The following is a 25,267-nucleotide window of genomic DNA, read 5'->3' as shown; positions in this document are numbered from 1 at the left end:
GTAGCCAGTTGCCAAGATGGCCCCCAAGGATCCTCATCTCTTGGTATTCACACCTTAGGTTAGTCCCCTACTATAGTGACTAGGGCTGACCTGGTAACGATAGGATATTGAGGAGATGATGGTGTGTGACTTCCAACATTAGGTTGTAACGATACTGTGGCTTTCGTGTTGCTGTGCTCTCTCAGGCCACTGGCTCTTGAGGGGAGCCCTCTGGAGAGGCCCACATGGCAAGAAACAGACCTCTTGCCAACAGCCAAGAGAGGGATCTTGGAAGTGGATCTTCTAGTCCCAGTCAAGCCTTCAGATGACTGCAACCCAGCGTGACATCTTGATTGCAACCTCATGAGAGATGCTGAGCAAAAGCCACCCAGCTAAGTGACTCCCAAACCCCTGACCCTCAGAAAGTATGTGAAGTAATACACGCTTGTATTAACCTTCAAAGTTTTACAGTAAGTTGTTATCCAGAAATAGATAGCAAATAAGATTTTGATAAGAAGTGTGGGGTGTGACTGTAACAAAAACCTAAAATGGGAGAGGGGCTTTTGCACTGGGCAGTGAGCAAGGGCTGGAGGACTTTGAAGGGCCCGTTCGAGGAGGCCTAGATTGCCTTGAACAAGGCATTAGTCAAAATTTGAACCATGAGGAGCCTGCCACTGAGGGCTTGAAGGCAAGTGAGGAACACGTTATCCGAAGCTGGAGGAAAGATTTTTGCTGGGAAGTGGCTGAAAGTTTAGCAACACTGTCACCTGCAGTTTTGTGGAAAGTAGAAAATGTAACTAGTAAGCTGGGTGATCCAGCTAAGGAGATTTCCAGCCAAAGTGTTGAAGGGGCTGCCTGGTTTCTTCTTGCTTACTTGGAGTAAAAAGCAAAGGGAGAGAAAAGATAAAGGAAGAAATGTTAAACAGGAAGGAGCTGGGGTTTGAAGGGCTTGAAAATTCTCAACCTCCCTGTGTAGTGAAGAATTTTACCCCAAAAGAGGTTCGGCCTTTGTCCTGGCTGCTGGGAGGTGACATCTAAACCCTTGGAATTTCCCAAGTGATAGGTGTGTCTTGGCTACTCGTGATGGACCCCTTGGACCACACCTGATAGTTTATTCTGACAAGACAACTCAGGATGGGGACTCTCTATGCCAGAAAAGCCAACCATGGGATTTGAGGGCTGGGGCTTTGGGCCACATGAAATCAGCCTGACCTCCACGGAAAATCTGTGTGTGTGCTGGGGAAGGTGGAGATGGAGATGGAGTTCAACTACGTTGGCAATAACTCAATTGATCATGCCTACACAATGAAACCTCAATAAAAACTCTGGAGACCAAAGCTGGGGTGAGCTTCCAGTATTCCATATGCATGTTTCCACACATCAATGACAGGAGGGTAATACCATCCCTGGGGACATGAAAGCTTTGAACTTGGGACTTTCCCAGTCCCAGATTCTACCCTATGAATTTCTTCCTTTGGCTATAATATTCTTTTGCTATAATAAGACTGTAGTCATAAATACAGTGCTTTCCTTGGTTTTATGACTAGTTCTAGTAAATTATAAAACCTGAGGGAGCCCACGAGAGTCTCTGAATTTGTAGGCAGCTGCTCTGAAATGAGGGTAGCCCTGGGGGCCCCCAAACTTGTGGCTGACGTCAGAAGTCTTGGGCAGACTTGACATTCTGGAGGATTGTGCCCCTCACCTTGGGTTTGGCTGACTCTGGGAACTCCCCAGATGGCAAGTGATGCTAAAATTAAGAAATGGTTTCTGAGCAAAGAAGGGCACTCTCAGGAAAGCATGGTCTAAAGATTAAGCCCAGGGTGTGTTTATAAAATTCCTTGTTAAGACCTCAGAAAGACAAAAGGTGGTGCCTAGAATATCCTCAGTCAGACAAAAGGTACTCTAGGGTTTAAGGATGTGCCTCATAGGTCTTCCCAATCAACCAATAGGGCTTCTGTTAAACCTCAGGGCACTGTCACTCAGCCATCTCAACAGAAGCCCAAGGTAGAGAAGGGTTTATCTCAGAGATTTGTGGGTACAGCTTTTGTCTAATGGAGTGAACTCCAAAGAGATTCATTTAAGACATACAAAGTTTTTTTTTTTTTTAAGAGAATTATATGAACAGAAGCACTGCCAGCTTGGCCTGAAAGGGACAGAGATGGTACAAAATGAAAAGAGAACTTTGGGCCATCAAAGTTCTAAAAGCAGGAAGCAGGTTACAAAAACCACTCAGCTGCAAATACATGTTACCTTTTTATGAAAAAGGAAGGATGACTCAGAGTGAATTGCCAAGAGCCCAGAGGGTGGAGCCAAGAACCATGGAGAAAAACTCCTGGGATGTTTTTGAGTCAGAATGGGTTCTGACCAAGGAACTTTTGATATTTGCCCAACTGGATTTCAAAACTGCTATGGACCGGTGATACCCGTATGCTCTCCTTTCCCCTTTTTTTGAATAGGAGTGTTTTTGGCAGTTATTCTATGCCTGTCCCATCACTGGATGTTGGGTACGTGTGTGGCAGACAACTTGTCTCTTTAGTTCACAGACCAACAGATTGAGAGGAAGTGTATTTGAGGTGCTTTGCCACACCCAGACCTGACTGAGGTGACGAGATTCTGGACTTAAAGTTGATGCTGTAGTGGGAAGAGACTTTGGGGGACTTGGGAGGGGGTGAGTGAGTTTTGTGTGATGGAGAGACATAAATCCCAATGACCCTTGCCTTTTGGTGTTCCCACGTGTTTGTGGCTGCCTTCCACATTGTACCAGGGTTGGCCTGTATGACCAATACAATACAGCAGAAGTGATGGTATGTCACTTCTGAGATTAGGTTATAAAAGACTGCATCTTCTGTCTTAGGTTCACTCTCTGTCTCTTGGATTACTTGCCTTGGGGGAAGCCAGCTGCCATGTTGTGAGGATGCTTAGGCAGCCTCTATGCAGGCCCACATGGTGAGGAACTGAGGCCTCCAGCCAAAGCCAGTGAGGGACTGAGGCCTGCCAACAACCATGTGTGTGAGTTTGGAATTGAATCCTCTAGCCCCAGATGACTATGGCCCTGACTGAGAGCTTGACTTCAACCTCATGAGAGACTCAGAATAAACCATCCAGCTAAGCTGCTCCCAGATTCCTGATTCTCAGAAATTGTGTGACATAATAAATGTTTGGGGATTTTTTTAAAGTTTTTTTTTTGATGTGGACCATTTTTAAAGTCTTTATTGAATATGTAGCAACATTGCATCTGTTTTCTGTTTTGGTTTTTTGGCTCCGAGGCATGTGGGATCTTAGCTCCCCGACCAGGGATTGAACCTGCACCCCCTGCATTGGAAGGCGAAGTCTCAACCACTGGACTGCCAGGGAAGTCCCATAAATGTTTGTTTGAAGGTACTGAGTTTTGGGGTAATTTGTTACACAGTGATATATAGCTAATAGATCCATGCCACTGTCATTTATCTCTCCAGACCATCAATCATCCAAACATTATCCATCTATCATCCATTCAACAGTCTATCTATCCAGCTACCCATCCAAACATACATCACCTATCCATCCGTCCATCCATCCATCCATCCAAATACCTAAGCATTACCCATCCATCTCTCTACCATCATCCACCTAGTGAATTCAATGACCCATCTATCCATCCATCCACTCATCCCCTTAACCATTCCACCATCCTTCTCTAAAACTTAGATATGTCACCCAGAACCCAGAGGTAAAGACTGTTCCTTCCATGCCAGCCCTTACCTGAGCTATATCTAGATCTGTCTCCACTGCCTCAAGGTCTTTCCCAGAGGCAAAGAGTTTGTGTGCATTCTCCACATCCACAAGTAGTTCATCTGGGAGATCAGCCTGTGGGGAGAGAGAATAGACTTAAGGAAATCTTGAGCCTGGGAGATGTTAAGCAGTAAGGCAGTCTAAACATTTGAGCTCAGGGGTAGAAGTGAGGGTCAAATGTCAGCCAGCTGGGACACCAAAGGGGTCAAATAGCAAATGTGAGTTTCTGCACCTGGGTGTTCCAAAGTCTGAGTGCCTGGGTATAAATTTTTTTTATATATAAATTTATTTATTTTATTTTATTTATTTTTGGCTGTTGGGTCTTCGTTGCTGCATGTGGGCTTTCTCTAGTTGCGGCGAGTGGGGGCTACACTTCATTGTGGTGCGCGGGTTTCTCATTGTGGTGGCTTCTCTTGTTGTGGAGCACGGGCTCTAGGCGCGCGGGCTTCAGTAGTTGCGGCACACGGGCTCAGTAGTTGTGGTGCATGGGCTCTAGAGCACAGGCTCAGTAGTTGTGGTGCACAGGCTTAGATGCTCTGTGGCATGTGGGATCTTCCTGGACCAGGGCTCGAACCAGTGTCCCCTGCATTGGCAGGCGGATTCTTAACCACTGCGCCACCAGGAAAGTCCCTCTGGGTGTAGATTGACAGAGCAAACATCAAAGGTTCAAGAGACCAAAGCCTGAGGCCAAGATATTCTGGCCCTCTGGGGTTACATGTCTTGGAGTCTGGAGGAAAACAATGCCCAGTCCAGCTTCCCAAGGGTAAAGGGTGAGGTCAAAGGTCACAGTCTATTTCTCTGGTGGAGAGAAGATATTTGGGGGGGGTCACAAAGGGGGGAATAAGGAAAGTTAAGACCAGATAATATGGACCCCTGAGTGAAAGGTCAGACTATCTGGACTCTTAAGTGAAAACAGTAACCGTTATGGTCTCTTGAAGCCTTTCTAAATGCTTCTCATGAATGATTTCGCTGAACCCTCACAATAACCAATGAGGTGGCTACTTGCTATTATCTGAATTTTACAGGTGAAGAAACCGAGGCCCCAGTTGTCCAGGGTAACATGGCTATAAATGGCAGAGTCAGGATTTGAATCCAGGTTTGTGCAGTTTAAGACATTAGACATTCTGGACTCTCTGAATTCAAACTTCAGAAAACCTGGATGCTTGGTCACAAGCAATGAGGGGGTCACCCACGCCAGTCCCAAACATCCTAGGTTTTGGTCCAGATAACAGTTGAAGAATCTGGAATCTAGGTCTTGAAGGAACCCCCGACTCCATCTCATCCCAGCCTTTCCACTACATAGATGAAGAAACTGAGGCCCAGAGAATAGCAAGGTTCAAGCCAAAGACCAAAACAGCCTAGATCCTGAGGGCTGAAGTGGAGGGGACTGCTTACCGGAAGAGGACTTCGGGGGCGTCGTGGGGCTGGGGGTGCGCTGGGGGTAGCGGCTACTGAAGTCCCATCCAGGATCGGTGCCAGGAGGCGACGGAGGTCAGGGCTACAGAAACGACGGGGGTCAGCGGCCAGGGCGGCCTCACTCAGGGCAGGGGGGTGCAGAAAGGCTAGGATCCGGGGACCAGAGGTGTCTGCAGGACACATCAAGATGGGGAGGACACAGGATGGTCACCCAAGGCTGAGGGGTAGAGCCCTCTGCCAACCCCCGGGAGCACAGCTGACTAGGTAATCAGCATAGACCCCGTTCACAGTGCTGCTGAGTCCTGGAGAACTCCTGCTGGCCCTTCAGTTGCCCTGGAGGGGCTAACATGGGGTGAGGGCACACAGTAGGCTGGGGACTGTAGCAATTGCCCAACGGTGGGGAAATGTTTTAATATTTAAAATTGACATGGCTGGACCATGGCACGTGACTGACCCGGTTCTCCGGTGGCACAGAATAACATTCAGCCTGGGGGGCTGTCATGTTAGGAGAAAAGACTGGCCCATGATCCTCAAGGAGATTCTAAGGTCCCTGGAGGTCAAGATGTGGCCCTGAGCCAGTTCTAAGCCAAAAAAGGAAAGGAGATGGGGGACCTCATTACCACACCCAGGAGCATGGGTTGCCAGCAACAGGTTGGAGATGGTGAGGCCGTGAAGAACAAACCGGGAGGGAAGCTCATCCATCCAGGATTGGAGGGGGTGGGGTGTTAAGCAGAGGAGAAGGAAGAGGTAGAAAGGAGCCAGACGTGGAAGGGTCAAGATTACCGGAAGCCAAAGAACAGTGAAGTGGGAGCACGGAACAAGTGGAAAGTGGGGGCGATTGGAAGCCACAGCAGGATTCAGAGCAGAGAGCAACAAGACTGAAGCAATCATCCTGGGGACAGAGGAGAAGAGGGAGGAGGGAAGAGAGAAGGGATTCTGGGCGAAGGAAACTACATGTGCAAAGGCCCTGAGGCATGAAAGAGTTTGGTTTGTTCCCAGAGCACTAAGGAAGCTGGTGTGGCTCAGAGAGTAAGAAGGGGAGGGAAGCAGGTCACACAGGGCCAAGCGAGTGGCATTAAGGCACTTGGGCTTTCTTCCGAGCATCCTGGGGACACAACCCCTCCCAGCCCCAGCCCTGCCCCATACCAAGGCTGTCACCAGGATTAGGGGCATCCTTCTGAGAGGGGGTGCCCCGCTGAACGTGTCTGCGAGAGTGTCGCTCCGTTTGCTCCAGGGACAGCACCACTTCGGTCTCTTCCACCCGGCTGGGGTACAGGGCAGAAAGGGGAGTGGGAGTCAGGGAGGGTGCTTGGCAGCCTCCACATATGATGTCCTGTTAGAGGAGGGCAGTCTCATCCGGGGGCTGGTGGGCATTGTGCAGAAAATAATTTGCCACAATGACTTGTTTTAAAGATTTAAATTTTGTTGAATGCTTTTTATTATAATAGCATTGAAAAGAAAGTGAAGTGTGTCTTCCCAAGCTCCCTCTGTGGAAGGAAAGGCAGAAAAAAAGAGTTGGCATTTAGCACAGCCTGGGTAGAGAGAGAGAGAGAGAGAGAGAGGAGAGACTGAGGGGCCATGAGGGGCAGAGAGCAGGGAGAGTGAAAGGCATGAGAACGCAATAGTCTGTTTATAGATATTTACTTATAAATACATTCTTATAAATGTATTGATGAGGAATATGCACTTACTATATTCTTATGTTGCCTAATATGAAGAATTTATGGGGATATATTTTTATGAATAGAGATTTTATTTATGAAGCTTCTATTCATAGGCATTTGTCACATTCAAGGGAACGGATTTATAAATACATCCTTATGTCCCTCGTGCCTTCCTGCCTCCCCCCTCCCTCCCCAGTCTGTAGCTGCAGAAGCAACTCAAATGTTCTCTCTGCAAATTGGCTTCTGGAGAATGGGTCTGGGGTGGAGGACCAGACCTTCATTTGCATCTCATTTGCAGAGCCCTATCCAGGTCAGAATGTGGGTGGTCCTTCTACCAGCGCTTTGACCCTTCCCCATCCTCACCCACCCCTTCTGAGCTGGAAACATCCCAATTTAGCCTGCATCCAAAGCCACCCCACCCCTCTTGAAAAACAAAAGGTCGCACAGTCACACGTGTATGCACCCTCGGCACTTACAGGCACAAACAGGAACTCCCATATACACCCAGGTGTATACATCAGATATGCACACATGCTCTATACGCTTGGGCTCGCACATATGCATACATACCACATGAAATGCACGCGTTCATTCATTCCACAGACATTTCCTACACAACCAGTAATACTTAGTGGTTAAGAGCAAGGGCTCTGCAGCCAGCAGCCTGGATTCAAATTCCAGCTCTGCCACTTATGAGCTGTGTGACCTTGAGCATACGGCTGAACCTCTCTGGGCCTCATTTTCCTCTTCTGTAAAGAGGGAATAATAATAGTACCTCCTCCCCAGGTTGTCGTGAGGCCTAAATGAGTTAGTGTATGTCAAATGCATAGAACCGTGCCTGGCACGGGGTGAGCTCTATGTAAGTATTTGCCATCATTGTTTATTGAGCAACTACTGTGTGCCAGACACTGTTCTAGGCGCTGGAGATTCAGCAGCGCACAAGACAGACAAAACTCGCTGCTCTCATGGGGCTTAAATGCTAGTGGGAAAAGACAGACCTTCAATAAAAGATATTATTTGTTGGTAAACGTATCTATCTAGTTACAAAATATATATTTCCACTAACGAAGCACTTGAAACATGGCTGGTTGGAATTGAGGTGTACTGTCAGTATAAAATACACCCCAGATTGAAAAAATTGAGTATGAAAAAGAATCTAAAATATCTCATTAATTTTTAATATTGATTACATGTTGAAATGACATTTTTGGATGTATTAGAATACACACACGTATACCTATATTACAATGTATAATACACTTAATAGTGTATTATTAATTACATTAATTAATAATGTATTACTGATTTAACAATGTATTATTGATGTGATGTATTATTGTATTTAATGAAGTATTATTGAAACTAATTTCACCTGTTTCTTTTTACTTTTTTGGGGGGGTATAGTTGTTTTACAATGTTGTATTAGTTTCTACCGCACAGCAAAGTGACGTAGAGTTCCCTGTGCTATATAGCAGGTTCTTATTAGTTATCTATTTTATACATATTAGTGTATAGGTGTCAATCCCAATCTCCCAATTCATCCCATCCCCCACCCCTCAGCCCCCACTTTCGCCCTCTTTTTACTTTTTTAATGGCTATTAGAAAATTCAAAATAACATCTGTGGCTCATGTCACACTTTTTTTTTTTCCTGTGGGGCTGGCTTGAGGGATTTTACTTTCCTGACCTGGGATCAAACCCGGGCCCTCAGCAGTGAAAGTGCGGAGTCCTAACCACTGGAGTCCTAACCACTGGACCACCAGGGAATTCCCACGTCACACTTTTATAGGACAGTAAGTATTAGGGGAAAAAAAGGCAAAGAAGGAGATATGCAATTTTGAAAAGGGCAATCAAGGAAGAAGGCCTGGTTAAACACACAAATAAATAATTACAAATGGTTTTAACTGCTCTGAAGCAAAAGGACAGGACCAGAAGGGAAAATGGGGAGATATGACCTCCTGTAGGGGTTCAGGAAAGGGTCTCGCAGTAAGTAATGTCTGAGCTGAAACCAGAAGGATGAGTGGGCGTCATTCAGGAGAAAGAGGAGGAGGGAAGGGGGAGGAGCATCCTGGCAGAGGAAACCGCATGTGCAAAGGTCCTGAAGTTTGGAGTGATAAGGGGAGGCATGCAGGAGTCAGGTCACATGGGGCCTGATGAGCCATCTTAAGGTTCTTGGGCTTTCTCTTCTGGATACTGGAGAACCACAGAAGGGCTTTGAGCAGGGGAGAGACATGAACCAATTTGTATTTCAGAACCTGCCCCCTGACCTCGGCAGTTGTGTGATCAGTGGAGTCCAAACCAGCTTTAGATCTCAGTCAGGAGGTTAATGCTATAAACAAGGTGTGAGATGGTGGTGGCCATGGAGACAGAGAGAAGGGAAACAAATTCAAGATCTATCCCAGAGGTGGATAGAGTGGATGGGGATAGGAAGGAATGAGAAAAAGGATGCAGGAGAGACTCCTAGGTTTCTGGCTTGAGCAAATAAGAGATTGTGTGGTTTGGTGGTTATCAGTGCAGCCTCCTGACCAACCTTGGGTCAAAACCCAGCTCTGACATTTACTAGCTGTGTGACATCAGGCAAATGACTTCCCCTCTCTGGTCCTCAGTTTTCTCTCCTCAAAAATGGGGATCAAAATAATTGCTATACCTCATGGGGTGGTTGTGAGCACAAAGCCCAGGGCCTGGAATGTTGTAAGTGCCCCGTGCAAGTGAGTTGTATTTTTATGGAGCACGTGCTCACTGCAACGGAAGGAGGCTTAGGTGTGGAAGAGGAGGGATGGATTCTACAAAGTGTCAGCACCTGGGCACGCACAGAGAGCCACGCAGCTGCACGCCACACAGTGTGTACACAGCACTAAGCATGATTCATACCATATGCTTCTCATCTCACTGTTACTAAGTAAACACCTATTCTTTCTTCACCCATTTTCTGCCAGTAAAACTGAACTCGCCAGATTGAAATTCCAGGACCTGGCCATCAAAAGGCAAATCTTCATAATGAATAAAAGGAGCTTGCCGGAAGATATGGGGGCAGGTCCCCTCTCCTTAGCTCTGACAGTGAGGAGACTTCTTCCCAAGGCTACAAGTTATTCAAAGATTCTGATTTGAAAGGGTGTTAAGGAGAGAACATTCCAAAGATGATCAGCCTTGTTTTCTTGTGTATGAAGACTTACATGAATATTCCTGTTATCAACCTCTGTTTTCTAATAGAATCTGTTCTTGATCAAAAAGACCCAGGGAAACTCCTATGGCTTTAGAAATGAATGCCATGTCCTGGAAGATAATCTTCAAAGAAAAGCTGTAAGTCTCAGTCTTAGGTGATAATTTGCTGAACTCGTCACAATGTTGTCATGGTGAAAAACTTCTAAGATGCATGATGGCGGCGGGAAACACTATGATTCACCACTACACACCCATTAGAATGTCACCCAATGAAGACGAAACAAGACAAAAACAGACAATACAAATGCTGGCAAAGATGTGGAGGAACTGGAACCCTCACACGTTGTTGATGGGAATGCAAGAGGGTACAGCCACTCTGGAAAGCAGTTTGGCAGTTTCTTAGGAAGTTAAACATACACTGACCATATGACCCATCCATTCCATTCTTAGGTGTTTGCCCAAGAGAAATGAAAACATATGATCTCACAAAATCCTGGATGAGAATGTTTACAGTAGCTTTTTTCGTAATTGCCCAAAATAGGCAACAGTCCAAATATCCTCCAACTGGCGAATGGATAAACCATGGTCCATACATATTCATACCATAGAAGATTACCTAGCATCAAAAAGGAACGTATTGATACACACCTCAACATAGATAAATTTTAAATATATTAGGCTAAGTGAAAGAAGCCAGGCTCAAAGGCTACATACTATAGAATTTCGTGTACATGACATTCTGGAAAAGGCAAAATTCTAGAGTCAGAGAACAGATCAGTGGTTGCCAGAGATGACTGCGGGGTGGAGTGGGGTTCACTATGAAAGAATTTTCTTGGGTGATGAAACTACACTATAGTTTTGGGGGGCCACACTGCATGGCTTGTAGGATCTTAGTTCCCTGACCAGGGATTGAACCCAGGCCCCTGGCAGTGAGAGTGCGGAGTCATAACCACTGGACCGCCAGGGAATTCCCTACTCTATAGCTTGATTATGGTCGGGGTTACACGATTCCACGCATTTTTCGAAACTCATAGAAGTGTATACCAAAAAGAATGAAACTTCTCTATGTAAATTACACATCAATTTTTAAAAAGCCAAAAAGAGCCCCCAAGATTCAGCTAGATTTCTTATTTTAACTTGAATATAGAATCCTTTTAGTTTAAATTACACGCTCACACACATTTGTGTCCACATGCAGATACGTGTGTGGTCAGTCACACGTGTTCTACATACGTGTACCTGTGCACATTCCCTCACACATGTGCACCATACACATGCACACTTGTGCATATACACACACACACCTGTTCACACATATGCAGACCAGAAGAGAACCACACACAGCCACCCCACCTCCTTCCCGCTTACCTGATCAGGAAATGGACGCAGACGATACTCTCAGACTGGGGGCCCCGGCCCCCCGACACCACTGTGGCCTGGGTCTGGGTCCACAGGTAGCCACCACTCCGGGCCAGGAAGCGGTACTGCCCCGTTACTGCCTGGCCCTTGCTCAGCACTGGGGAGGGGCATGGGGAGGGGTTAGGGCAACTGGGGAGAGAAGGCCATGGGAGCAGGGTGCTGGGTATGAAGGGGCCAGGGAAGAGAAGGTTCCTTGGGACTTGGGGAAGCAGGCAGCTGGTGTTGGCTGGGGCCATGCAGCACTGGAAACGGAACCTGAACACGTACAGGTATGGATGCTCTGGCCGACTGCATCTGAGTCCAGCGCATGGATGTACTCATAGGCAGAACAGCCAATCAGGTCATCAGGGCTGTAGCCAGCAACCTCCGCAATCCTGAAGTGGGTGCAGTGGACCCCGGTCAGTTCAACTGGCGAAAGTGGAGGGTGGGTGAAAGGAAGGAGAGGGGGACACGGGGATGAAGCCAGCAAGACAGGGAGAGACAGGGTTGTAACAGAGAGAAAGGGAGAGTAAGAAATAGAAAAAGGGGTGTGGCCAGTTGAATAATGGCCCCTGAAGATGTCTCCGTCCTAATTCCCAGAACCTGTGAATATGCTACCTTACATGACAAAAGGGACTTTGCAGATGTGATGAAGTTAAGGATCTTGAGATGTGGAGATGATCCTGGATTATCTGGGTGGGCGCAGTGTAATCACACAGGAGTCCTTATAGGAGAGGAGTAGGTGATCAGAGTGAGACTAGATGTGATGATGGAGGCAGAGGCTGAAGTGATGCGCTGTGAAGGTAGAGAGAGGGGCCCCGAGCCAAGGAATGTAGGAGGTCTCCAGAGCCTTTCATGGCAAGGAAACAGATTCTTCCCTGGAGCCTCCAGAAGGAACATAGCCCTTGATTTCAGCCTCATAAGACTCATTTCAGACTTCTCACCTCCAGAACACTGAGATAGAGAATTTGTATTGTTTTGAGCCACTACGTTTGTGGTAACATGATACAGCAGCCATAGGAAACTAATAGAGAAGGAGAGAGAAGGTAAAAATTGGAAGAGTGATGAAAAGAAAGACAAAAAAGGGGACTTCCCTGGTGGTCCAGTGGTTAAGAATCCGCCTTCCAATGCAGGGGACGCAGGTTCGATCCCTGGTCGGGGAACTAGGATCCCACATGCGCGGAACAACTAAGCCTGTGTGCCACAACTAAAGAGGCTGCATGCCGCAACTACAGAGCCCACGCACTCTGGAGCCCGCGTGCCGCAACTAGAGAGAAGCCCACACACCGCAATGAAAGATCCTGGGTGCCGCAACTAAGACCCGAGGCAGCCCAAAAATAAATAAATATTAAAAAAAGAAAAGAAAAGAAAGACAAAAGAGAACGTGAAAGAAATAGGAGAGGGGAAGAGAAAGAAAGTCACAAAAAGAAAGATAAAAAAGAATGAATAGGGCTTCCCTGGTGGCGCAGTGGTTGAGAGTCCGCCTGCCGATGCAGGGGACACGGGTTCGTGCCCCGGTCTGGGAAGATCCCACATGCCGCGGAGCAGCTGGGCCCGTGAGCCATGGCTGTTGAGCCTGTGCGTCCGGAGCCTGTGCTCCGCAACGGGAGAGGCCACAACAGTGAGAGGCCCATGTAACGCAAAAAAAAAAAAAAAAAAAAAAAAAAAAAAAGAATGAATAGAAATAAAAAGTAATCATGATGATAATGATTTTAAAAAATAGGCACTTCTAGAGTGCTTTGTACCATGCAACTCACTGAATGCTCAGAACAACTGTTCAAAGTAGGTTCTGCTATCACTGCATAGGACGGATGAGGAAAGTGTGGCACAGAGAGGTGAAGTCATTTGGCCAAGGCTGCACAGCCAGCATCTGAACCCAAGCAGTCTGAACCCAGATACGAAGACCCACAGACAATTCAGAGACAGAGAGACACACAAAGACACAGATAGATGGAGTCAGAGAGATAGAAACAGAGCAGAGAGAGAAGCTGGGGGGTAGGAGAGGAGACGTGAATGAACTTGGGCAGAAAGGAAGAGGAGGAGCCAGGCTGGCAGGTGGTGGGTGGGCCCCTGGCTCCTGCCCACCTCTCGTCACAGTAGGTGAACTTCATGTCCAGGCTGTGGCGGCTGAGGAAGGCCCCCCGGCCCAACGGGGGCTCCAAGCTGCCAGGGTGGGGGATGGCTTCACATATTAGCACCAGGCATTGCAGGGGGGGCTCCAAGTTGGGGCTCCCGGCCGGGGAAGACTGTGCAGAGGGCTTGTAGGCCCTCATGTGTCCAGAACAGTGCAGTACCTGAGGGCAGGGAGTGAGGCAATGATGCACCTGGGCCTAGGGCTACCCAAGGGGCTGGGAGGTATATCCCTGTAGGCCCCTCCCCTCAGGGAGCTGAGAAGAAGAAACCCCTGAGGATTCTAGAGACCCAGCTCAGGGAGCTCTGAGGACCCCCAGACCCCAACCCCACAGAGACCCAACCTAAGAAGGTTCTGACAATCTCTAGATTCTTAAGACTCAGGGAGCTCTGAGGACCCCAGATTCCAACCCCATGGAGACTCCAGGCCCAGGATGCTGAGGACCCCCAGCCCCAGGCTCACAGAGACCCAGACTAAGAAAGGATACAAGGACCCCCAGATCCCCAACCTCCTAGGTACCCAAAGGATGCACTAGACCCAGCCTGAGAATGCCCCACTGGATCCCCGGCCCAGGAGACTCCCGGACTCCAACCCACTGTGAGAACTTAAGGGCTCAGGTCCAGCCCCAGCAGGTCCCTTGCCCTCCTCCAGGCCAGGCCCTGCCCACCTTCCAGGTGGCCGCCTTGAGGTTGAGGGTGCGCCCGCGGCTGGTGAGGGTGCTCTTCATGCGCAGGGAGAAGCACCGCTCGGTGGGGGCCTCTGGCTTCTTTGTGGACAGGCCTGAGGAGGGCCGGGGGCAGGGGGGAGGAGCAGGTCACCGGGCAGCTTGGGACAGGGCCCAGTCCATCCAGCGCCCTGGTTACCAACCTCTCCCCAGCCTCATCCCCAAAATCGAGACTTCCGACCCAGAGAGGGTCTCCATGGGGTATGCTATGCTCCTTTAGACCCCCAGCGTGGAGCCATGTCCCTGTATTCCCCTGGGGCAGGGCCACGTCCTCCTCATCCCATTTTTCTCGGTCCAGTATTTCAGAGGGGGAGGAGATAATGCTGAAGAAAAGGATGGAGCCTCAGTTTCTGTAATCTGGGGGCAGAGATCTCCAAGGACTCACTGTGCCGGGGGGTCAGGGCATCCTGAAGCTCCTCTTGGTCACAGGGATGGATAAAATCGAAGATACTGTGTCCAATCAGCTCAAGCTGGGAGGGAGGGAAGCAGGGGGTGTCTTAGAGGAAAAGCATTTTTACCAGGGCCTCTGACCCATCTCCTCCCTCCCATCCTCATCATCCTGCCCTAATTCATGAGCCTGGATTATTTCCCCAGTCTCCTTATTCATTCATTCCTTTCTTTGGCATATAATTTGCTGGGCACTCTTCTACATGGTATGGGCACAGCAGTGACTATGAAGACAAAATCCCTGCCTCTCAGAGCTTACTGGCTAGTGGCGGGAGATAGCCAATGAACAAACAAAACAACACACGTACATAAAACAATATACTAAGTGATATGAAGAACACTAAAGCAAGGTAAGATGATGAAATGATGGGATGCTATCTTAGAGGCAGTAAGTAGTCAGGGACAGTTTCTTGAAGAAGTGACATTTACACAAATTGCTGAACAAAGCCAGTGAGGTGGCTCTCTGGAGTAGAGTGTTTGGAAAGAGGGAACAGCAAGTGCAAAGGCCCTGAGGTGAGACCCTATTCAAATTCCATTTGTTGTGCAAGCCGAAGACCCAACTCCTTATTTCAATTCAGGAAATGAGCCTGGTGCTGGGAGGAGATGACGCAGATGAAAGGGGACCCACAGAGCTCACAGTCCAGAGCTAATGCTGAATAGGGGAGGAGTGAGATCTTGTAGTTGGATTTGAATCCAAGCTCTGCCACTTCCTAGCTTTGGGATCTTGAGACATTCACCTCTCTGAGCCCAAGAGCTCAAACTAACGGAGAAATTGGTACCAAGAGTGGGATAACAAGGCAGGGGAAAGGAATGGATGCCAACTGTGGAGCCCATTTATGTGAGCTAAGAAGAAGAATGGTATTGCTGTAAGGATCAGCCAAAATTAGTTCTGCTCTCTAAGTGTCTCTTGTTTGTCTTCCCATCCCCAGGCCCCTAATCCTACTTTTTTCTCCCACTTGGGGCCCTGCATCCACTTCCTTATGGATTTTCCAGCCGCTAGTCTCACTCCCTCTAATTCTATCTCTGTGCAGTACCTAGAGGGATCTTTCTAAATAAAATGAAATTCTGATTCCACCTTTCTGACACAACCTCTCCCCTGCTTAAAATCTTTCCATGGCTCCACAGTGCCCTAGAGATAAACCTTCTATTTTGGTCCTAAATTATGTCCTCTCTAGCCTTTTCTCTCTCACTTTCTCCAATTGCACTCTGCACCTAGCTTGGATTAATGTCTTTATTTCCCCCAAATGCTGTTTTATCTCACATCTGTGTCTTTGCATATTCTGTTGCCTTGGCCATGTACATTGCCAGTCTTCTCTGGTCCCATCCATTCGCCATACCCTTTGACTGGCTAAGCCCTTCAGGTTTTAGCTCAGATGTCTTCTCCTCCAGGAAGCCCTCAATTCCCACCCAGGCTGGGTCAGGTACCACCCTCCACCCCCGGCTTGTACAGCCCCCTAGGCTGCCCCACCCCAGCCCTGACCATTCTGAATCTTCCTGTCTGGTGACATATTTGTCTCCCCTGTGAACTGTGGGCCTTGTAAAAATAGGGCTAAGGTGGTTCTGGTCACCTCTGTATCCCAGCATCACCTGCACAAAGCAGGCAGCTCCTCTTACCTGACTGAGGCCCAGGTGTTTGCTGACATTCTCTGACAAGTAAGCCATGTCTCCCTCGGCGGTGAGCACCATAACGAAGCCCTCCAGGGCCTTCAGGTAGCAGGCATCCAGTGGTTCGCCCCCTGCTCCCACCTGGTTCCACTCCCCTGGTGTCCGGACCAGGATGGATGGAGCATCTCTAGTCAGCGGTCAGCCCACCCTGGCTAGCCTCCCTCTGCTTTCCTTCACTCAGAGGAACTTATAGGTACCTCCAGGTGAGTGGGGCACATCCCAGTGGCTTGGAGTCCAAGGAAGAGGGCAGGACCACCAAGGACTGGAATTCTAAGGGAGCAGAACCTCCCAGGGGTACAGAATTCTAAGGAGATAGGGGTTCCCTAAGGGAATAGAACTCTAAGGAGGGCAGAATCTTAAGGGGATGAAATTTCCAGGGGTCCAAATTCTAAGAAGCCGGGGCCTAGGAGGAGTCAGAATTCCAAGGGGGCCAAGCTTCCCAGGGGTTCAGAATTCTAGGAGCAGGACCTTCCAGATCGGTGGGATTCTAAAGAAGCAGGGACTCCCACGCAACAGAATTCTAAGGAGGCAGAATTCTAATCTAATGGGCAGAGCATGCCAGAGGATGAGTCCACTTTCCCCATAATAAAAGCTTTTCAGGGTCCTGGGATTCCAAGGATGTGTGTGTGTGTGTGTGTGTGTGTGTGTGTGTGTGTGTGTGTGTGAAGGCGTCCTACAGAGAATTCTAACGGAGAGAATTCAAGGGGATGGCTACTAAGGGAACAAGCAATAGAACCAGGGACCTGAGGAGGGGAAGCGGGACTCTCTCAAGTAATTAAATATTGGGCAGTGAAGCCTCCTGGGGATATTGATTATAAGGAAAGGAAGCCTAGCCGAGAAGATCTCCCAGGAGACCAAATCCTAAGGGTCCAGATGCCTTAGGGAGTTAGCCGGCCTCCTATTCCCTAGGGTTCTAACTCTAAGGAGGCGGGGCTTCCCAAGGGCGCATTCCAACGGGCGGGGCCTCACAAATGATAGACTTCTAGGGGGCGGGGATCCCTAAGAAACTGGGTTCCGATTGGCCCAGAACTTGAAGGGGCGGGGCTTCTCCCACTAAGTGGATTCCAGAGGGGTGGGGCTTCGCCGGGAAGACATCGGGGGACGGGGTCTTGTGGAGATGAGGCTTCCCGGAGGAGGGGCCTCCCTGGGATGTACCTTTCCGAGGGCGGGGTCTTGCTGAGGTGGGAATTCCCGGGGGCGGGCCTCACCTGCGGCGCAGAGTTGGTGCATGCGCAGGTAGCTGATGGTGAGGCGCATGATGGAGGCCTTGTCCAGGTGGGCGCTCACCCCGCGCGCGAAGGGCAGCGTGTGCGCCAGCTGGTACAGCACCTCGGTCTCCTGGCTGCGCCGGCTGCGGGCCGCATCCCGGGACTTCTCCTTGCGCAGCTCCGTGCTCGACCTGCGGGCATGGGCAGCGTTCACTGGCGGCGCCCCGGGAAGGGAAAGAGTTGGACGGGACAAGCACGTGGGTTGCTGCCACATGGGGGTCGGGTTCAGAGAGGGCAGAGCCGCGACTGTGCTAGCCTCGCAGTGTGGCCCGGGCGAGTTGCCGGAGCTCTCTGGGCCTGGGTGGATTATACTGTGGAGTCGCTCCTTGCCTCAGGTTTTATCTGTCCCCGCGCCAGCCCATGCTGCCCTCCGGTGCCTCACTCCTCTCCAAGGCGTGCCCAGGGCCGCTCTGTCCCCTCCCTGACTTATCTGCTGTTTATTCTCCCGGCTTGGGAAGACTGGGGAACAGGGAGGCCTCCGGCTGGGAGGGGGCTGGCAGAGCTGGCCAGGAGCCAGGGAAGGGAGGGGGCAAGAAGATGCCTGCAGTCCCCCAGGCCCCCTTCCCTACAGCCTCCCAGAACCCCCTCTTCTGCCCTTTCCCCTCCTCAGCTGAGCTGAGTCCTCAGAATCTTGGAGTACAGATCTCAAAGTCCAACGACCCACCAACAGGGGCCCTGCCAGGGTGACACAGCAAACCAACCCCAGGGCCAATGGCTAACCACTCATCTCTGCCCTTTAATCCACTTCAAATGCCTGAATTCTGCATGTGGGGTTGGGAGGAGAGGATGAGTGTCATTTTTTTTTCAGAAATATCTGCCACTTATACAGCTTTTACTATTAGGTCAGACCCTGTGCCAAGTGTGTAACTTACATTAACCCGTTTAGCTCAGACATCCCTAAAAGGAAGGCAATAACATTTTCCCCACTGAACAGATGAAGCCCAGGCACAGAGAGGTGCAGTGCTTGCCCACAAGGAGTGAAGCCAGGGTTTGAACGCTGGTCCCAACTCTTCAGTTTCCTCTTTTGTATGGCCCTGGGTTTATCTCCAGATTTTAGTACTTCTCCCTGTTTCTGCCACTGTCTTAAAAGTCAAACTCCAGGTCTGTCTGAATCCAAATTATAGTTTTGGGGAAAAAAATTATAGAGTATGTTACATATAGTATAGTATATGTAATCTTATCCATATTGATACTATTGATAAAACCATTAATAAGCAGCTATAAGTTGCTAAGCATTTATGGGTCTGGCATTGCACTAAGTAAGGACTCAGCCTACGTGTACTCATTCAATCCTAAGAAAGCCCTAGGCAGAGAGCACTTTGGACCTCCACTTCACAAAAGGGAAACTGAGACTCTGAAAAGTGAAGTCTTTTGCCCCAAAAGTCACAAAGCCATTAACTGGTGGGGCTGGGATTTGAAGTCAGGCAGTGAACTTCCAAAGCCTTTATTCTTTTGTTTTGTTTTGTTTTGTTTTTTTGCGGTACGCGGGCCTCTCACTGTTGTAGCCTCTCCCGTTGCGGAGCACAGGCTCCGGACGCGCAGGCTCAGCGGCCATGGGTAACGGGCCAGCCGCTCCGCGGCACGTGGGATCTTCCCGGACCGGGGCACGAACCCATGTCCCCTGCATCGGCAGGCGGACTCTCAACCACTGCGCCACCAGGGAAGCCCAACCTTTATTCTTCTAATTCCTTTCTTGTGACGTCCCCGCCAACCTCCATGGACACAAAACTCTAGGAGGGGAAGCTGCCCCTTCCTAAAAGCCAGAGGCCACTTCTGGGGCATTAACCTCACCCCCAAGCAGGAGACCTGCAGCTCCACCCAGAGGCATGATGGAGGGAGGGGAGTGGACTCTCCTGACTCTCCAGATGGGAAAGAACTCCTCACTGCAAGTGGGTGGGAGGCACAGAAGGGGGCAGCTGGGTGGAGGGAGCCAGCAGTTGCCCTCATCCCCTCCCTCCTGGCTGATGGGGGGCAGGGGCCTCCAGTCCCGCTCTGCCCAGGGGACATTCCGTCCTCCTGTCCCGGTTCTGTTCCAGCCCTGTTTGTCTTCCTGCCCAGAGGGTGGGGGTGGGCGGGCCTCACTGAGCTGGGGGCCCAGACAGAGGGAACAGGGAGTAGGAACAGGAACGGGGCTGCGGGGTGGGGTTGGCCCCCCACCTCCCGGGCAGCTGGGCTCTATAATCCTCTCTGTGGCCAAATCACTCCTCCCTCCATAGAAGAAGCTAGCTGGTGGCTACAGTGGGACCCTCCTTCTAGCTCCCAGCCTGTTCTCCGGATGTTCTGACAGGAAGTGTGGCCTCTCACTTGCTCCACAAATGCCTGGTCTCTGGCCTTTCCCTTTAAACAGAGTCGGGGCTAGTTCCTCTGGTGCAGGGTTCCAATCTCAACTCCATCACTTATTAGCTGTGTGACTTTGGACAAGTTGCATAGCCCCCCTGAGCCTAAGAACAGCCCAAACTCGTGGGGCTGTCGTGAAGATTAAATGAGTTAATATATGTCAAGGGCTTAGAACCGGGCCTGGCAATTGGTTGGTGCTATATAAAGGTTCAACTTTTATTATTTCCCCTTTGTCCACATCAGGGATGGAAGGCTTAGGAGCATCGTAGACACGGGAGAAACCCTCGGGCTTCAGTGGTAACCCCATGGTGTGGTGTGTGTATGTGTGCAAGTACACACGTGATTTGAACAACACCTTGGGAAGAAGACTAAATCACAGTGATACTAAGAATAATGATAGCTTTGGTGGATCAAACACTCATGAGCTTAGAGACCCCATTAAATCCTTTCAACAAACCCTAAGAACCTGGAAAAGTGATCTCCCTTTTACAGAGTCAGAAACCAAGGCTCTGAGCAATTGCATCACCCACCCAAGTAACCAGGCTGGTAATCCCAGGGCCCTCCACCAATGCACAACTATGCTCAACGCTTCTGTTAGTCTGACCACGTATCCGCTTCTACCCAGAACCCTGTCTGACTTGAACACAGTTTATTGCTCACCTATCAGGTATCCTGCCCCGAAGATTTGTCCCTTCACTGCTTCTCATCTTGAGCGGGTGCAGGGGAGGGGAAGTATAACCCTCATTTTCCAGGCTACAAAACTAAGGCTCAGAGAGCAGTTGCTGGCACAGAGCCACACAGCCAGGAAGCGGGTGAGCTGCAATTTGAGCCCTGATTTGGGGGCCTGTGCTCTTAAATGCCATGCCTTGGTGGGCGTGCCACCCAACGGACCCCTGTCCTGCCCCTCCTCTGTCCATTGGCCCCAGTCCCTTCCCCTTGTCCCACCACTGCTGCCTCCAGATTTCCCCAGCTGGCCAGTCTCCCCAGCTGGCCCCATGCCCAGCCCTGGTCCGTCCCCTTGGCACTCTGCCCAGGTTGGGACGTGCAGCTGGAACCCTGCCACCCTTCCTCTGTGTTCCAGTAGAGAACGGGGGTGGAGCCAGGCTGGGAGGCCCCAGGGTAAGGCCTGGGAATGGGGACTAGGGCTTGGTGCCCCCCCCAACCAGGAGAGGGAGAAGCCCACCTCTTCCCTGTCCTGAAGAACTTGCCACCCGAGAGCAAAGGCATGGAGAAGCGGGGACACCCTTCCCCACATTCAGGGCTGCTCCTGGGCCTCTCTCTCCTGATACTCAGCTGGGTACTGGGGGTCTTGCAAAAAGTGTAGAGGATTTGGGCGGGGGCTTAGGTTGATACATGCAGGGACTCCTCTTGGCATTGCCCCAAGGTGGCCTGAGAGGGTTTGGGTTTGAGAAGGGACCTGGGGTGGGGGTCGGTGGGAGTCTCTCTACCCCTGACTCTGCTCATCCCTAAGGACATGATAATCCAGTGGGGTGCCTGTGCCCAAAGCCCTGTGTCCTCTGGGAACCCTGTGACCAGAGGGGCATCCGGGGCCGAATGCCCATCAGGGACTTCCCAAGAATCACCCTTGCCTGGAGTGGGATGGCAAGGATGGAAGAAGGGAAGGGGGTAAGGGAGTATGGGGGGCCCACCCACCATCACCCTGACCCTCTTTGGCACTAGCGCCATCCTAGGGGTGCAGGAGAGGATGAAGCATGGCCGGGATCTGGGTGCGAGTTATGAGTGCGTGGTGCGTGGGCTCGGATGACACCACAGGAGAGGGCTGGCCTTGGATGGGGAGTGGGGAGCGCCCCAGCTCAGCCAAGAGGGGCCCCCACCTAGCCAGGAAGGGGTGCTGGGAGGGGCTAGGCCAGGGCTGGCCTAGAAGGGGTGGGATAGAGTTCCCTGGCAGGCCCAGAGCCAGAGACTAGAATAGAATTGGGGGGTGTATAAGTGGGGGGAGTGAAAACATGGGGGTGTGGAAGGATCCAATCAGACCTGCGAAGCCAGGGAGGAGGGAAGGGGGTGAGGCTTCCTGGACGCCTCAGATTGGACAGGAGAAACCAAGGGCGTGGGATTTTTTCCGGGGCCCCATGAAAACATGGCCAGATAGGACCCCCTGGCAGTGGACCCAGAGCACGAGTTCCCTGTGCTGCCCCAGCAAACCTGCACCTGCTGGGAAGGGAACACAGAGACCCACCACCTGTCCAGGATGACCCCAGCTGGGCACTGCGGCAGGGGGCGCTTCCCACAGCTTGCACTGAATCAGGCACAGCACCCGCTCTGGAGTCTTCCCCAAATAAGGCTTGGGTGCCCCTTCCCACTGTCACAGGGACTGGGTGGGAGTGGAGGAGGCTAGACTTTGGAAAGTGGGTCAGGCTGTTTTCTTGTTCTTAAAGGGGGTGACCCTACCTTCCAAAAGGCCCCCGGGAAGGGTCCCAAGGTGGCTTCTGAAAGGTGACCATCTCTGCCTATTTCTAGACAACTCAAGGTTTGGGAGACGGTCAGGGAGGGTCCAGTTAAGGAGGATCTCTCTTCTCTTGAACTCAGAAGCTGACTCCGCATTCCAAGGGACTCCCTATATATGGGAAGGCTCAATTTGGGGATACCCCGGATCCCCTAGGACCCTAGGGGTCTGGTGTCAAAGAACAACCTCAATTCTGGGGGCTCGGAGGCCAGAAGGGTCAGTATGTGGAGGGAGAATGCCTCCCGCAGAAGCCTGGGAACTGCTGAAACGCAACCACCCCCGATTCCGTGGGGACCCCGAGTTTCACCCCCAGTCAGGAGGGGAAGCGAACCCGGAACAGCAGGAAATCTGGGATCACGACCCCGATGTCGCTCCTGGCTAGAGGGGCGTGGCAGCCTGGACTTGGGGAAATGCCCCCACCCCTGCAGTCCCCTAGGGTGGAGGTTGCGGCGGGGATGTGTCTCCAACCGCGCGCCCGAGTGGCCCTAGGCTTGCACCCGCGCCTTCCCCACCCGGCTCAGGGGTCGCTGGAAGAGGAGCCCCCCCAGTTCTTATCATTCCTGCCCCCAAAGCCCAGTACCTTGCGCGCTGTAGCCCCAGCGCCATGACTCGCCAGTCGCCGCTCCGGAGCCCTTCGAGGCCCCTAGCCCCCTCCCCTGCCCTGCGAGCCCCCTCCCCAGCTCCTCCCCCCGCCGAGCGGTTGGCTGAGCAGCGCCCGGCCCGCAGCTCTGGTTGGTTGACCGGTCTGTCACTTCCATGAAAGAGGCGGGACAAGAGACGAAGACTTGGAATGCCGGGGGGGGCGGGGGGGGAGAGAGAGAGAGAGAGAGAGGTGTGTGTGTGTGTGTGTGTGTGTGTGTGTGTCGAGGGGGCGGGTGCAGTGGAATACAGCCCCCCCCCCCGCCACACTCCTTGCCGCGGACTTCTCAGCAGTGTCGCCAGCACAGTGCAAGCAAGGTCGGCTGGCCGCGCCTTCTGGCCCAGTATCTCCCGCCAAGTTCCGACACCAGTACACTTCTGAACCCACCTAGTTCATTCCAGCCCCCACCCTCTAACTCGCACCCCCGGCTCACTCCTCCATTTCCTACCCCCGGGTGGGCCCCTCCGACCTCCAATCCCACCCCCTCCAGTGGCCCAGCCCCGCCTCCTGAGTCGCCCAGCTCCGCCTCCTCCCTTTCCCTATCCACTGAGTCCTCCGCTTTTCCTCTCCGCCCCCAACTCCCGACCGCACCCCAGTTCTACAATCCCTCCCCCCTCTGTACCCCATCGTTCCCTCTCAGTCCCCAGCCCCTTCCTTCCACCTTCACCCCTCCATCCCGTGCCCAATCCCTCTGCTCCCCACTCCTCCGGTCTGGCACCCTCTGTACCCCAGCCCCACCTCCTTGCCTCTCTAACTCCGTTTTCAGGTTCGCACTGGTGAGTGATCAAGTTTATGTCAAGTAAATATGTAAAACTCAATCACACCCACTTTTCAAAAGAGCGGAGAAATGATCTTTCTACCAGTGAAGTAAGAAGGGAGAGGCACAAGGTCACCAAGGAGTGGTGAAAGTGTTACAATTGGATAAGGAACAGGGTGTGTGTGTGTGTGTGTATGTGTGTGTTGGTGGTGGTTGGGTTCTAATCCATAGCAGACCAATATTCAGGATGCAGCTTTGGGCAGGGAAGAGGACACTATAGCAGAAGTCTGTGGTTTTTGCCCACCCTAGTGTCCCACTCAGTTTTCTTTTGGGGAACCACTTCTCTCCCCTTTCAGTCTATTTAATTTGAATAGGGCTGGCCATAACCCTCCCCTCACCAGCTCCAGGGACTAGACCTAGCCAGTTTATTCTGTTTTCCTGGTCACAGTGATTGGTTCAGGGAAGGCATGTGACCTAATCTAGCCCAGTGAGAACCAACTCTGAGACATTTGCTGCAACTATCACAGAAGAGGTTCTCTTTCTACTGGAGTTGCCAAGCTGGTGGGATGTGAGCCTGGAGCTCATGGGGCTCTGTTACCATGAAAGAAGAGGCTTTATGCTGAATGTCAATGCAGAGGAAAGCAGAAATGAAAGTTTGTGAAAGACAGTCCTAACACTAGCACTTAGGTGCCTGGATCCAGCCATACCTGAAGTCCATTTTAATCTTAGAACCATTATGGGTTTTTTGGTTGTTGCTATTGCTGTTAGATATTGTTTTATTCATTTACTTTGTGCTTAGATTAGTTGATTTCAGCTGCTTACCCCCCAAAGAATCTTAGATTAGTTGATTTCAGCTGCTTACCCCCAAAAGAATCTTGATAAACTGAGAGAATATCTCCTGAGCCTCAGTACAGAGATATGTGAATGAGAGGTCAAAATTAGGAAGGGCTGCAGGAGAAGCAGGTCCTATCCGAGGAAGCAGAGGCTATCTGAGTTATAGCAGATAGCCAATATGAGGATTTATGGAAAACTGACATTTGTTAAACAAACATTAAAGCAGGACTAAAACTTATATACACAGATGTGCCATGCATCTATGATCTAGGTTAGTGTTAAACTTCACTTGATGGTTCCTGGCAGCAAAGGTGATATGGGAAATGTGTTTTTCGAAACGGTTTCCAATTTTTGCTAAAAGGATATGTTCTTGTTTGGGGCTTCCCTGGTGGCGCAGTGGTTAAGAATCCGCCTGCCAATGCAGGGGACACGGGTACAAGCCCTGGTCCGGGAAGATTCCACATGCCGCGGAGCAACTAAGCTCAACTATTGAGCCTGCGCTCTGCAGCCCACGAGCCAAAACTACTGAGCCCGCACGCTTAGAGCCTGTACTCCGCGACAAGAGAAGCCACCACAATGAGAAGCCCGCGCACCGCAACAGAGAGTAGTCCC

At 50.8% G+C, this 25,267-nt stretch overlaps 1 protein-coding gene and 1 long non-coding RNA gene across 7 annotated transcripts in view; one reads left to right on the top strand and one right to left on the bottom strand.

Moving 5' to 3' along the window:
- The window catches only part of HIF3A (hypoxia inducible factor 3 subunit alpha), a 32,219-nt gene extending 9,175 nt beyond the window's left edge, over positions 1-23,044 (bottom strand). For 3 of the 5 annotated variants that reach the window (XM_081215692.1, XM_081215695.1, XM_081215691.1), the window contains exons 1-10: positions 17,564-17,841; positions 16,305-16,450; positions 14,629-14,713; positions 14,187-14,299; positions 13,474-13,682; positions 11,677-11,783; positions 11,359-11,506; positions 6,313-6,431; positions 5,146-5,336; positions 3,721-3,825 (exon numbers count right to left, since the gene is read on the bottom strand). In XM_081215692.1, coding sequence (XP_081071818.1) covers positions 3,721-3,825; positions 5,146-5,336; positions 6,313-6,431; positions 11,359-11,506; positions 11,677-11,783; positions 13,474-13,682; positions 14,187-14,299; positions 14,629-14,713; positions 16,305-16,450; positions 17,564-17,837 — 1,497 coding nt within the window. In that variant the 5' untranslated portion in view covers positions 17,838-17,841. Of the gene's footprint in view, positions 1-3,720; positions 3,826-5,145; positions 5,337-6,312; positions 6,432-11,358; positions 11,507-11,676; positions 11,784-13,473; positions 13,683-14,186; positions 14,300-14,628; positions 14,714-16,304; positions 16,451-17,563; positions 17,842-23,004 lie in introns of those variants that run through there. The other 2 variants (XM_081215694.1, XM_081215693.1) reach the window with 1 other exon arrangement.
- Positions 176-10,061, top strand: LOC308605550. Of its 2 annotated transcripts, none has more exons than XR_014013705.1 (3): positions 176-449; positions 2,834-3,357; positions 9,765-10,061. It is a non-coding gene; the product is annotated as an uncharacterized lncRNA (long non-coding RNA). The 2 variants fall into 2 exon arrangements; XR_014013706.1 differs by lacking the exon at positions 9,765-10,061 and adding an exon at positions 4,776-5,023.
- Positions 23,045-25,267: the final 2,223 nt, after the last annotated feature.

This window comes from Mesoplodon bidens (assembly GCF_964165515.1).
Source record: "Mesoplodon bidens genome assembly, chromosome: 18".
Lineage (NCBI taxonomy): Eukaryota > Metazoa > Chordata > Mammalia > Artiodactyla > Ziphiidae > Mesoplodon > Mesoplodon bidens.
The sequence above is the reverse complement of the archived record's forward strand: the minus strand, read 5'-3'. Positions and strand labels throughout refer to the sequence as shown.